We start from the raw sequence: 13370 nt of genomic DNA, 5'->3' as shown, positions 1-13370 counted from the left end.
AGAAGTGCAAAAGGGTTCTTTTTCCTCCACATTTTTTGGCAACACTTGTTTTGATTCTTGTGTTTTTGATTTTTTTATTCTGACAGGTGTGAGGTGCTATCTCAGTGTGGTTTTGATTTGCATGATGAGTGATGTTGAGCATCTTCTCAGGTGTCTGTTGGCCATCCGGATGTCTTCTTTGGAGAAATGTCTGTTCACGTCTTCTGCCTGTTTTTTAAATGGATTATTTGCCTTTTGGGTGTTGAGTTGTAGAAGTTCTTCATGTATTTTTGGTATTATCCTCTTATCAGATATCTCATTTGCGAATATCTTCTCCCATTCAGTAGGTTGTCTTGTTTCCTTTGCGGTGCAGCATTTCATTTTGATTCATTCTCAACAGTTTATTTTTGCTTTGTTTCCTTCGACTTAGAAGACTTATCTAGAAAAATGTTGCTATGGCTGATGTCAGAGAAATTACTGTTTATGCTCTCTTCTAGGATTTTTATGGCTTTAGGTCTCTCATTTAGGGCTTTAATCCATTTTGAGTCTATTTTTGTATATAGTGTGAGAAGGTGGTCCAGTTTCATTCTTTTGCGTGCAGCTATCCAATCCAATTTTCTGAACACCATTTGGTGAAGAGACTGTTTTCTTCCCCACTTGTATATTCTTGCCTCTTTTGTTGTAGATTAACCAAATAACTGTGGGTTTATTTCTGGGTTCTCTACCTGTGTGTCTATTTTTGTACCAACACTATATTGTTTTGATTACTATAGCCTGATAGTATTTCTTGAAATCTGAGATTGTGGTATCTTCAGTTTTGTTCTTTTTCAAGATTGCTTTGGCTATTTGGGTTTTTTGTGTGTGTGTGTGTTCCATACAAATTTTAGTATTATTTGTTCTAGTTCTGTGAACAATGCTGTTGGTATTTTGAAAGGGATTGCATTAGACCTGTAGATTATTTGGGGCAGTATGTTAACAGTACTTGTCCAACCAGTCCATAAGCATGAAGTATCTTTCCATTTGTTTGTGTCATCTTCAATTACTTTCACTGATGTTTTATAGTTTCCAGAGTACAGGTCTTTCACCTCCTTGGTTGAGTTTATTCCTAGGTACTTTACTCTTTTTGGTGCAATTAGAGATGGAATTGTTTTCTGCTACTTATTAGGGTATAGAAATGCAATAATTTCTGTATGTTGATTTTGTATCCTGTGACCATACTGAATTAATTGCTTTTAGTAGCTTTTTGGTGGAGTCTGGACATTTGTATTTAATCTCCAAAATACTAATCTCCTGTCCTGCCCAAATTAGCTCCCTTTCCCAACTTATTCTTCCACCATTCTCATCTTTTAAGCTTGAAAAACGGGAGTCTTCCTCTTTTGCTTTTCATCATCTTTTAGTCTATATATTCTATAGGTATTTCTTGCAAACTATTTCTTAGACCTATTCCTTTTGCTACCCATTGGCCCTTCTTCCCTAGTCCTTATTACAACTCATGCCTGAATTACTGCAACTTGGTAGCTGATTTTCATGTGGGCCAGCCTATTATTGTCTGTTCCTTAATCCACTTTTCTCATGTCCCTTTTTTGAAATGTCCCAGTCAACTTTGAAGGCCTCTATAATCTTGACCTATTCTAGCCACGCAGTATTTCTCATTCCCAATCTTTTTCCGGTTTCTCCATTGTCGTGTGAACATATTTCTCTAACCTCTTGTCATTCCTTTCTTCTTTCAACCTCAACCTCATTCATAATTTAAGGTGAAGCTCAAATCTAATGTGGTCTGTCTCCTTTTCTGAACTTACAAAAACCTGTTTCGTAAGTTGTACACTGTGATTATTTCCTATCATATGTGTAACAAGTATGCTGTTTTTCCAAATGGATCCTACTTGAAGGTAGGATCCTGGTCTTTATTTCTACTATGGTCCCTGTAGTCCAACACCTCAGTACAAAACAGGTGTTCACTAGTACTTAACAGCCAAATTCTTCTCTTCCATGGCCTGTCATTTAGTGGGCCAATCAATGCTCATAAGTACTTCCACCAGCAAGAGAAACCTAAAATATTTTTTTATGTTAGAAATTCTAGTGAAGGGGCACCTGGGTAGCTCAGTCAGTTGAGCATCTGACTCTTTGATTTCAGCACAGTGATTTCAGCACAGGTCATAGAAGGCCATGAGATCGAGCCCTGTACTGGGCTCTGTGCTGAGCATGGAGTCTGCTTGAGATCCTCTCCCTCTGCGCCACCCTCCACCCCCACCCCACTCACTTGCTCTCTCAAATAAAATCTTTTTTTAAAAAAGATTTTATTCATGAGAGACACAGAGAGAGAGAGGCAGAGACACAGGCAGAGGGAGAAGCAGGCTCCCTGTGGAGAGCCTGATGCGGGACTGGATCCCAGGACCCCAGGATTACGGCCTGAACCAAAGGCAGATGCTCAACCACTGAGCCACCCAGGTGCCCCCAGTAAATATATCTTAAAAAAGAAATTCTGGTAAAAGATTGGGGTGGGGGAGAATTCTGAGAGGGTAAAATATTTTTAAATTAATACGATTTTATATATGCCTCTGATTACAGCAAGCGTACAGATGTCTTTTATGCAAGTTCTTATATTACAAAACAATGTCAGTTTCAACAACAGCTATTTTTGAGGCACTCATACAGCTTCTACAAATAGGACACTTATTAATGAAAATGATAATGGAAACATCTGTTCAAAATTGTTATCTAATGTTACCTTGTCACAAATACACTCTAGTCCATAAAAAAGAACTGCAGCCAGTTTTATTCTACCTTTAATATTATGGAAAATATTTTAAGAGCTTTGCTTGTAATGTGTTAACTTAAGCTGTTGACAAGGATGTTTATGCATTAGCAGATTGCCTCATGGTGCTGGAAGTCACCTCCGAAACCATTAGCTGAGCTGAATAAATTGAGATGTAAAAGAAGTACTTTCCTAAAAATTTAGCAGTTGGGGAAAGTCAATAGTTATTGGATTAATTTTTTAAATGTCCAAATTAATTAATGCTAGGATAGTTATATCACCCCCATTTTTTCACTGATGTTAGTTAGACCCTATGACAATTTTAACAAGTACAATTTATCAAAATGGACAAAGGAACTTAGCTACATGTTTAAATTAAAAGATTACTAGTAGAAAAACATGAAACAATACAGTAATAATGGGTAACGCAAAAGGGTTTACTTTTGAACATAAATGTATTGACAAATTTCATTTCCTCATAAACATAATGCACTTGTTCCCAGTGGAGAAATTTACAACAAATAACTATCATCTTAAATTCTGCTAAGTAAACCCCATTAAATAATTATTGCTTAGATTTTGTGTCAGGCTATAGAAAATCGCATCTCTTTCTAATTTACATGCTTTTAAAAAAATCAGCAAATGTAATTTTAAAAGGTCCTCTTTGGGGAGAACATTCTTTTTTGGGTGGTGGTGCTGTGTCTACTTTCACAGAAAGCAAAACCTAGGATTAGTGAATAAAGTAAACCAACCTTTGACGTGACAAGTTAAAAATGAGATTTAGACTCAAATATTTTGTCAAATAATTGAGATAATGCATAATAAAGCCATGGCAACTATTTTGTTAAAGTCTAGCTCAAGGAATGGTCTTAAACGTAAAATTTAATACAAAATAAAGAGGCAAGGGAAAGCACTGTGACGATGACCAGGTTATACTAATGACTTCCCCTTCTCAAAAAGCCACTGGAAAAATTTTCATGTTTGAGAAAAAAGATGCAGCCCACTGGCCCACTGCTGAATAACAAAACCCTTTCAGAGTGCCATGACATATTTGATATTTTACAATTAACTTTAGATTTGGTGCTTTGGAATGCTACAATACAATAAAACTATATTTTCTTTTATTGTAGGTTCCAGTGTCACATGGCCTTTTAGAATATATCTTTTAGTTTTGAAACATTTTCACTGATTGTGCTTTTCCTTTTTTTTTTTAAATTTTTTTTTTAAATTTATTTATGATAGTCACAGAGAGAGAGAGGCAGAGACATAGGCAGAGGGAGGAGCAGGCTCCATGCACCGGGAGCCCGATATGGGATTCGATCCCGGGTCTCCAGGATCACGCCCTGGGCCAAAGGCAGGCGCTAAACCGCTGCGCCACCCAGGGATCCCTGATTGTGCTTTTTCTATGGCAATATATATAATTGGCAACTCACCATTTAAATGGTAGGATGCTTTTTCCAGAAAGGTCTTTATTCTAAATTTTATGTGTGCTTTTCTCCACATAGAAGGATGTTAACTCTCTAAGATCTTAATATTTTGCCTCAATGAACACCCATGTCTCAATTATTAGACTGGAAAGACTTGTACTTTTTTTTAAAAAGTGAGAATTTGTATTAATAGTTTAAAGAAGAAATGATTTTCCATAACTACATCAGACACAAAATAGTATAACTTTCCTTCAAAAGTAACCATTATCCTATGGTCAAGGTATCTAGAAATGTCAGATTGAAAATATTTTTCTTCTAAATGTCTTTTAGAATTAATTGCCCTGATAACTGTGTTCTCTAGGCATTTTTTCCTGTGTTTCTGTGCATGTGTGTATTACATAAATGAAGGCCTAGGAGTAAACAGGGTTCTCCCATAGTTACATTCTCACAATTCTTAATGTCAAACATTAAACACTATATATAGTCTGAGATGCAGAGTTAATAAAACTACATTTAACAGTAAGTATACACCAGAGACAAGATTATCTTTCCTGTCCTCTGAAACAAATCAATGCAAATGTGAGTTTGACCTTTTAAAATTTCACCAAATTTTGTTAGAGAAGTACATCAGATTGTCTTCATGAAATCTAATCTCACGTAATCCAGATTATGTACATTTGTTAGAATGTGTACCTTAAAGTAAAAAATTGCCATGTGATTTTTTTTTTTTTGCATTTCTTTCAGATTGGCTCAATCTGAAAAAGACTGAAATACCACTTCTTGTGCTCTCTAGCCTATTTCTTCACTTAGCCCTGACCACTTCTAACATAATATACAATGTACTTGGTATGTTAATTGTGTTTCCCCAACACCTTCCCACCCACCCTCTTTAGAATGTAGCTCTCCACAAAGGCAGGGATTTTTGTGTTTGGGCTACTGGTGTATCCCAAGTGCCTAGAATAATGAGCAACACACCAAGTTAGCACTCATTCCCTGAATAAAACAATGTTGTACAAGAGTTCAGAGATATAACAGCACGGGGGTCGGTGAGCAAATCATGTTGCAGGCCACTTTAAGGACTCCAGCTCTGAGAGTACAATGAGGAGTGGGCTCCAGGACTTGGAGTAGAGACATGCTAAAAGTTGAGTCATATTTGGAGAACACAAATGTGCTTTTGTAGCTGTTGTACTGAGGATGGGCTGCAGTAGGAAGGGTGGAAGTAAGGAGACAATTACAAGGCAAATACAGTAACATGCGTGAGGAATAATGAGTGCACGGATCAAGATGATAGCACTGTGCAGGGTGAGAAGTGGTTGAATTATGGATTGTTCTGAAGGTGAAGCCAATAGCATGTCCTGATAGCCTGGAGGTAGGATATGCGAGAAAAGAGGAATCAAGGATGACAACAGAGTTGTCCTGGCTTAAGCAACTGGAAGAATGGAGCTGTCATCTGTGCCTTATGAAAGACGGCTGGAGAAGCGTACTTGAAGAGAAGGTGAGGGATGATGAAGAATCAGTGCTGGACATGTTACACTGAACTGCATTTGACATACAAGTTGGACATGTTATATTTAAGATCTTTTGTTAGGCAGTTGCCAAGAGATGCCAAAGGCTGGTGTATTTGTGTGTGGCTGTAGTTGAGGGAATGTTCCAGGCTGGGGATCATTAAAGGTTTACTGTATATGAATGAGGTTTAAGGAATGAATGCAGAGAAGAACAAGGCCTGAGCACCTTGAGGTTGAAAAATTTTTGAGAAGGAATGAATTTTATCACAGAAAGAGACTACCTGGTTCTTCTCAGGTAATAAATGTCCTGAAGGAAAAAAAAAACCCGTGTCATTATCAGGTGATGTTACTTTATGAAAGATAGGTAAGGACAAGCAAATTATGAACATAATTTAAAGATAGAATTTATTCTCTGATGGTTTACTCATGCAAACTGCACATAAAAGAAAGTAGTACAGTTTGTGTAACATTGCAAATATAAGGACTCAAAATGCTAGGTACAGAAGTAGTGTGACATCCTGAAAGTCAAAATGGAATTTGTGTTTATACAACTAATAATGATTTTTATTTGCTGAGTACAGACTGATTTACAATGAAAGTTTTGCTAACCTTGATAAAAGTTCATTAACCGTTTACATGACTTCTTACACCTATGTAGTTTTATTTTACAGTTGCAAGAATTCCTGTTACCAAAAAACTTTAACTTGCATAAATAATAAAATGAAAGAAAAATGTACTGAAGGACTTAGGAGAGTGAAAAATTGAGGCTTTTCCTAACCCATTCAAACTACAATAAAAAATAGCCTTCTTGCAGAATTCATATTTTGTGCCTTTGAGATCAACTCCTTAGCATAACTATGGCAAAATCACGATTAGAAATTCATTACTTTAAAATTATAAAATCAGTTAAAAATTAAAAAAAATTTAGAAGTAGAATTATCAACTAAAAACGCTCACTTTTAATAAGCCAAACAATAAAAATCCTATTATCTTCATACTTAAAAGTCCTGAAATGTCATTTGTATAATTTGAATGTTTCCCAGTTTGGAACTTAGGCAGGTGGGATATTTCCTTGAATTATCAAGGATCTTCGATATAGGTTTTTTAAATGTCAGTCTCATTAGGAGATGGCACTGAGACGTTCGTAAATAGTGTAGTATAGATGCAGAACAAACTACACAACTTATTATAAATGCATTACAGATATTTACATAATGGAATCCTGCTTGAATGCCAGAAGTTGCTACTGGGTAGGACTCAACTATTTTACAAAGTTTTCTTACACACATCTACTACTTTATTTTTAACAATTTAGTCTATTTTAAAATATTGTACTGTATTTTGAACATAACTGCAGAATAAAAATAGATAATGGCACATTAGAAAACTCAGTATCCCACAGATGATTGGATAATGAGGAAAGTGTACCTACAATCATCTCATCAGAAACAAACTACATCATGGAATGTTAGTTATCCAAGCCTGCACAGTAATGACATTTTAAATTGCAATCATCTATTGGCCAGCATCACACTGAAGGCATCGTTAAACATTCAAGCAAAGACTGCTGGCATAAACTATTGAAAGAAACATACATACACACACATTCATACACTCTCTCTCATTCACTCTTGCTTCTCACATTATAATTACATTGTTCTAAAGATAGATACTGATTTTTTTCCCACGAGAAACGTTATCAAAATTTGCTACTAAAAGATGACAGTGCTTTCACAAGAATAAGTACAAGTTAGCTTGCAAGTACAAGACAATGGGGGGTAAACAGTCTTAAATTTTCTAAGTAATTTTTAGGCTTTTTCTGGCAACCATACCATACTTGATTATGCATAAACTTCTCAGTTTGTAACCTGAAATCTGCAAAAAAAGGAAACCAAAACCAAACCTAATTTCAAAAAATTATTATATCGGATAACCCTGTATCATAGATTATGTAATTTCGTATTTTATTAGCCTCAAAACATACGGTCTAAAATACTGAATTTAAGACTTGAAAAATAGTCATTTTGAAATGATAAAGGATTCCAAAATTCATGTCTACTTAAAATCTTAAAAGAAAACGCACGATTAATGATCTTGATTTAGTTTCAGAGTGTGCATAAAAGCACCATCTCTCACCATGTTTCACCCACTTAAAAAAAGTGTTCGCTAATGTTATTCCTTTTGCATAATGTGCAAAATAAAAGGCAAAAAGATTAAAAGCAAATCTCTATCTTTCTCTTGCTAGTGCTTTATGACCTTGTTATTATTACAAAGTCAATAGGGACTATGCAGAACTTTGGTATAAATGATAAACAATACTACCATCACAGCTGAGGATTAAGAGGTGGTCAAAAGAAATGGAAGTGGGAAGAGATTCAGTAACACCCCCATTTATTAAAACACCACCAAATTAAAAGTGAAATAAACCACAATGAATTATAATACAATTTACACATTGAGCACAGAAAATTAATAAATCTAACAATATTTATAAAAAAAAAAGCAAAATCAGTCTTTTTCCAGAGACTAAAAACCGTTGTTCAGTCTATCATCAACTGCTGCTACACCAACTTTAGAGCCAAATTTAATTTCAAGTAAAAAAAAAAAAAAAAATTTACAACCACAGATTTCGCATAAATGGAAACTGGTCTTTCCTTGATTTCCCTTTGAAGTCACTAATGAGTATCTAAAACTGCTGCACTGCAGGTTTCTAATCAACTTCCTGAGGGCTGTGACTGGGAGGCAGGAGCCATAACAATCTGCGAAAGCGCAGGCTCTGTACTCTGGTCCGCCATCTGCGTGAGGACTGAGGTGGCCACAGCTTCGGCCTTGGAGGTTGAACTGACTCCATTGGATGTGCTGACAGAACTATGCTGTATAGCTTCTGTATGTGGACTACTTGGCACTGACAGGTCTTCTGAACTATCATCTTTATCGGCGGCTGAGTGGAAAAAAGAAAAGTTACTGTTTCTTAAAAACATCTCTAGGAATGTGTCAACAGTTTGTCAATATACAGAGTGAAAAGTTAGGCTTTTGCAAAAATTGGTTATTGAGTTAAAGTAGAATGACTGGAACTAAGTAAATGAAAGGTGGCTGCAAGGAAGGAAGCAGGCAATTTCACCACAACAGGTCAGATGAAGGTACAACCAGACACACGGAGGCATCTGTATGCCCAGTGCTTCACCGAACAGAGCTGAAGCATTTGCTAAATAGTGTTAAGAAAATCAGGTAGGAATTTAAGAGACAGCCTCTTACAGATATAATCAAACACTTATCAAGTAACACATCTAACAAAACCAGTGTGTTTGCCTACATGCTATTCTTATTGAAAGATAAAAAAATTATAACCACATGCATAAACAAAATAAATTCTTACATACAAATTACATTTTCAAATTATTCCCTCTGCATCTCCAGAACTATATTTATTCTGGCTGACTCTCCATCTACTGTAGCAATGGGTGATTACAACACCTGATTCTAATGATGCATCCACATGAGAATAAGCAATATTTAGCATCTAAATGCCACCAGCTGTTATAGCTGCATGAATTAATTGAGGTTCTAATAAAAAACTATATAAAACTCTAGACACTGCAATGGAAAAGATATTCAGAAAAGGGCTTAAGTATTTATAAAAAACTACCAACTTTTAGGCTTGAACAATGAATTTCCTACACCTTTCTCATTTTAACAGGATAGAATCCAGTTATTTCATTTAGTGAAAAATTTGATATGTACAACACCCAAGTAGTTATAGTGTATGTAACTCATGAGATACAATGATAACACGAACCAGTAACTATAAACCCAGTGCCAAACTTAAGAGAACACTGCCAGTAACAATGATGCTTCCTAGAGAATCCTCTCATCAAAAGTAATCACCATTCTGATAGTTAACCACTCACTTAGTTTTGGTTTGAAGCTTTATCAAATGGGTGTGTGTTCCTACACAATAGCATTTGGCTTTATCTTTGAACATCCTGAAAACTGTACCATACTGGATGTATTCCTTTGTACTTTTCACTTGGCATTAAAATGTTTATTTAGTGCTTTAAAGTCACAAGCAGGCTTTCTACCAAATCTCACAATGCATACTGGCCTGCTTACTGCACAGGTGCCTATTCTAAAAGTTAAGCATTAAAAAGACTGTGGATCCTATGCAACAGGACTTATCCCATGATCTGTAATGCAGAAGGCAAAGGGGGAAGAACCTGGCCAGCTTAACTTTAGTTCAAATAAAATTCCTCATTTTGAGAGTTTTCTGAAATACAGTACTTACAGAATTTTGACAAGTTTGCCTCAAATCGACGTATTTTTGGAAAGCAGTTTTTAAAATGTATTAATTAGAATCCCATCTTCTCTATAAATCTGCTATAAATGCAAAATCACACCTCAACATAAAAGCTTGACTTCAAGATACAATAAAAAAATCACAATAATCCTTTTAAAATTATATAAAGCAGAAAGGATACTTTTCTGATGAAACAATAACAAAGGTTCTAAAATATTTATATTTCACTTAAACAGCCAATACAATAGTTATGTGTTCAAAGAAACCCAAACCCTGGCAATGACTGAAAAGAATACTAAAAAAAAAAAAAAAAAAAAAAAGTTCTCTTTATTTCACCACTCTTCTTCAACAGGAAACAAACTGACCTTTCTCTCAATGTTAAGTTCTAGGGGATACACCAGGTTTCAAAAATAAAGAGGCTGATCTGTGACAAAAGGTATAAGTAAATATAAATACACAGTGGAGGCAAGGACTCAAAATGAAACAGTAAATTGTAATGATAAGTGCTTACCTCCAGACTTTAAGAATTAGGTAAAGCAAATCTTTAGGCTGTACAAAGCATCAGTATACAAAATATCTTTCTAATGTGATATACCCGCACCTTTGTCTACTTCTAGAGGTGAGGAGAGAAAAATCACTAGTTTAATAATAAGCACTAAAAAGATACCAGATCTTACTGCACTCTAAGAGCCATTTTCAGCCCTACTTAAAACTACAAAACCCCCAACTGTTTGACAATTCACTCTATGAAGTTTTCTACCTAATGTTCATACATATTTTCATTAATGAAAATATAAATTCTCAATTACATTTAGGCCCAAAAAGCTTTCCTTCCTACTTATGGTTATGGAAACAAGTATAAAACCATTTTAATAATGCCCAGAGATCTACAAAATATGAATTAATGGTAGTAATAAGATCACTCTTGTGCTCATTCTTCATAGAATCCAAACATTAAAAATTTATTCCTATTTTCATTCACATTTTATACTATATCTGATTGTTAAGGTGACCAACTGTCATGGTTTTCCCCTTTCATCCTATAAGATAGGGACTTTGAGTATTAGAACTGAGACCCTATGTGTATGCTTTTATACTGTCACCTTTACCTGAAGGATTTTATAATATTCCTTAATTTTTATAAAACCTCAATTCCACAAATGCTTTAAAAGTATTAACTATTACAATTCAACACCATTAGCAACAGCTGTGTGCTACATGAATAGTGTTAGATATTTGTGAATCTCCCCACATTTTCTCCAAGATTTAAATATTCACTTTATCTACCTTGACCACTAAACAGAGAAGTCATATTTTTCTTCTAAGACTTCAAAATTGAGAAATTACTTTAAAATCTCTACAAAACCCAATTATCTCCCCAAGAGCTGAAGGAACTAATTTTATGCTAAAACTACACTTTTACTTTAGTCAGTTTGTCTAGATGACTAGACAGAAAAAATGTAGGAATAACTTCAAATATCAAAAATATCTTATTCATTTCTTATAGCCCATACAATCTAGCCATAATATATATTCCCTAAAAATTTATTAATCTAGACTTTCAGTGTATTCTAAGGGTATGTATGGCACATAAATCCATACATCTAGACCTTAAAAATATCTTTATAAATTATTACTTAAAATGAAAAATTGGCTTGCCTTTCCTGAGCATATGCTGCCTTGATTACAGAGATAAAACTGTTGAGATTATCTAAGACTAAAAAACTGCAGATGAGATAAATTTTTAGTTGGATGTAACTGAAGAATTCATTTTCCTTCTAATTTTATAGATTCAGTTGTATATTTCTTTTTGAACTATTCAAGAGAGCTCTCTTGTTAAGAAAATCATATATGCATAATGCTGAACTCAGTAGCTTCTATAGGAAATTATGTTGTTAAATCAGATGGGAGCCATAATGGCCTCATCCCCGCAGCAATCATTGTTAATACAAACCTCAAACATTTCTATATGGGTCCAATTTACTTCACAATGTGTTTCACTATCCCGTGAAAATGACTAGATATCAAAGGACTGAGATTTATTTGCTCAAAACTGACAAAAATCAATGTTCTAAATATATATGGCAATAGAGAGTTGCTAAATCTACTGAATCTTTTAAATTAAAAAATATTGCCCATTTTGATGAAACTGCTTACAATGACTACAAGTAAAGATGGTGGCCATTAAGTTTTATCGTGAGCACCTGAGGAACTGTTTGCATCCAATACAAAATGTTTCTTTCTTTTGAATTACTGACACTGGCAAATTAAAATGAAGTGGATACATATGGTTGAAACAATCTTCACATTTACAAATATCCTGAAATATCACTAAATCATAAAAACGAAAGCTGTGGGTTATATATTATGAATGTTGCCTAATGCATCCCAGCTCTGTTATTTGTTACAAATTTGTGTACGATGGACAAAATTGGCCATTTATTCAAGAGTAACAGCTGGCTCCAATATTGTGCATCTTAACAAAAAAGAAGGACATTACAAGACGGAAAAAGCACAATTAACCTCTAAAATGCTGAAAACAGAAGAATCTCATTTTGGGGAAAACATGTAAGAGAAAATGAAAAAGATAATTTAAATAGTGTTCTATTTTAGCATTTTTATGACTAAAGGACTCAATATAAAGATTCACAATAAAAATGGCACAATGCTGAGACTTAAGAAAGAACAAAAGGATCTGATACTGGAACTGGGTACTATGTATTATTAAATGAAGATAGTTTTAATTTTTAAAAACATTACTGAATGGAGGCTGGAACAGAAGTAGTGTTTCACTCTAAGACAAAATGTTACTCTGGAAGATAAAATACCATCAGTACTTAACAGTTTATTTTAAATTATTAACCTGTTTTGTTGATGTATAATAATCCTCAGAAAAAAAGCTAGAAATAGGAAAACTCAAAAACTCTCTAGATTCTAAAAAGTATATTACCCATTCCATAATAATCTTGCAGAAGTTCTAATATTTAATATTAAATATTATACTCCAGTCTGTTTTTTAAATGGTAGCTTGTTCGCTCTGGCAGTATTTCACTCATGTAGCCTAAGGCTATAGGTAATGGAACATTACTCACTATGATAGCCAGATTTCTTCTGCATGGCGGTTACAGGGCAATCTTTATGAGCCAGAAGAAGCTGTTTCAGCTGTGCCACTTCATTTCTCAGCAGGGTGACTTCACTCTAGAAAAGAAACAACTTATGTACCTTAACAGCATCAGACTAAACATTTCTTACTGTTTATAACAAGTGAAAATTAAGAACATTGGATATCTTTAACAGAATATCAAGGAATAAACAAAATATACTGCTTAAATAGGTTTGTTCAGTACACATCAGTTTTCATATTTTAGCATTTGTACAAAAAACTTCCATAAAAATTTAAATGAGGTAAC

The 13370-nt window shown here is 34.5% G+C and overlaps 1 protein-coding gene across 6 annotated transcripts in view; it reads right to left on the bottom strand.

Moving 5' to 3' along the window:
* Positions 1–13370, bottom strand: part of ATF2 (activating transcription factor 2) — a 99367-nt gene that overhangs the window by 7997 nt on the left and 78000 nt on the right. For 5 of the 6 annotated variants that reach the window (XM_055308026.1, XM_055308028.1, XM_055308029.1 and 2 more), the window contains 2 exons: positions 13053–13158; positions 3151–8607 (listed from right to left, as the gene is read on the bottom strand). In XM_055308026.1, coding sequence (XP_055164001.1) covers positions 8381–8607; positions 13053–13158 — 333 coding nt within the window. In that variant the 3' untranslated portion in view covers positions 3151–8380. Of the gene's footprint in view, positions 1–3150; positions 8608–13052; positions 13159–13370 lie in introns of those variants that run through there. The other variant, XM_055308031.1, reaches the window with a different exon arrangement.

Source organism: Nyctereutes procyonoides, unplaced genomic scaffold, assembly GCF_905146905.1.
Source record: "Nyctereutes procyonoides isolate TBG_1078 unplaced genomic scaffold, NYPRO_anot_genome, whole genome shotgun sequence".
In the NCBI taxonomy this organism is placed as follows: Eukaryota; Metazoa; Chordata; class Mammalia; order Carnivora; family Canidae; genus Nyctereutes; species Nyctereutes procyonoides.
Note: the sequence above shows the minus strand (reverse complement) of the source record. Positions and strands in the feature narration are given on the sequence as shown.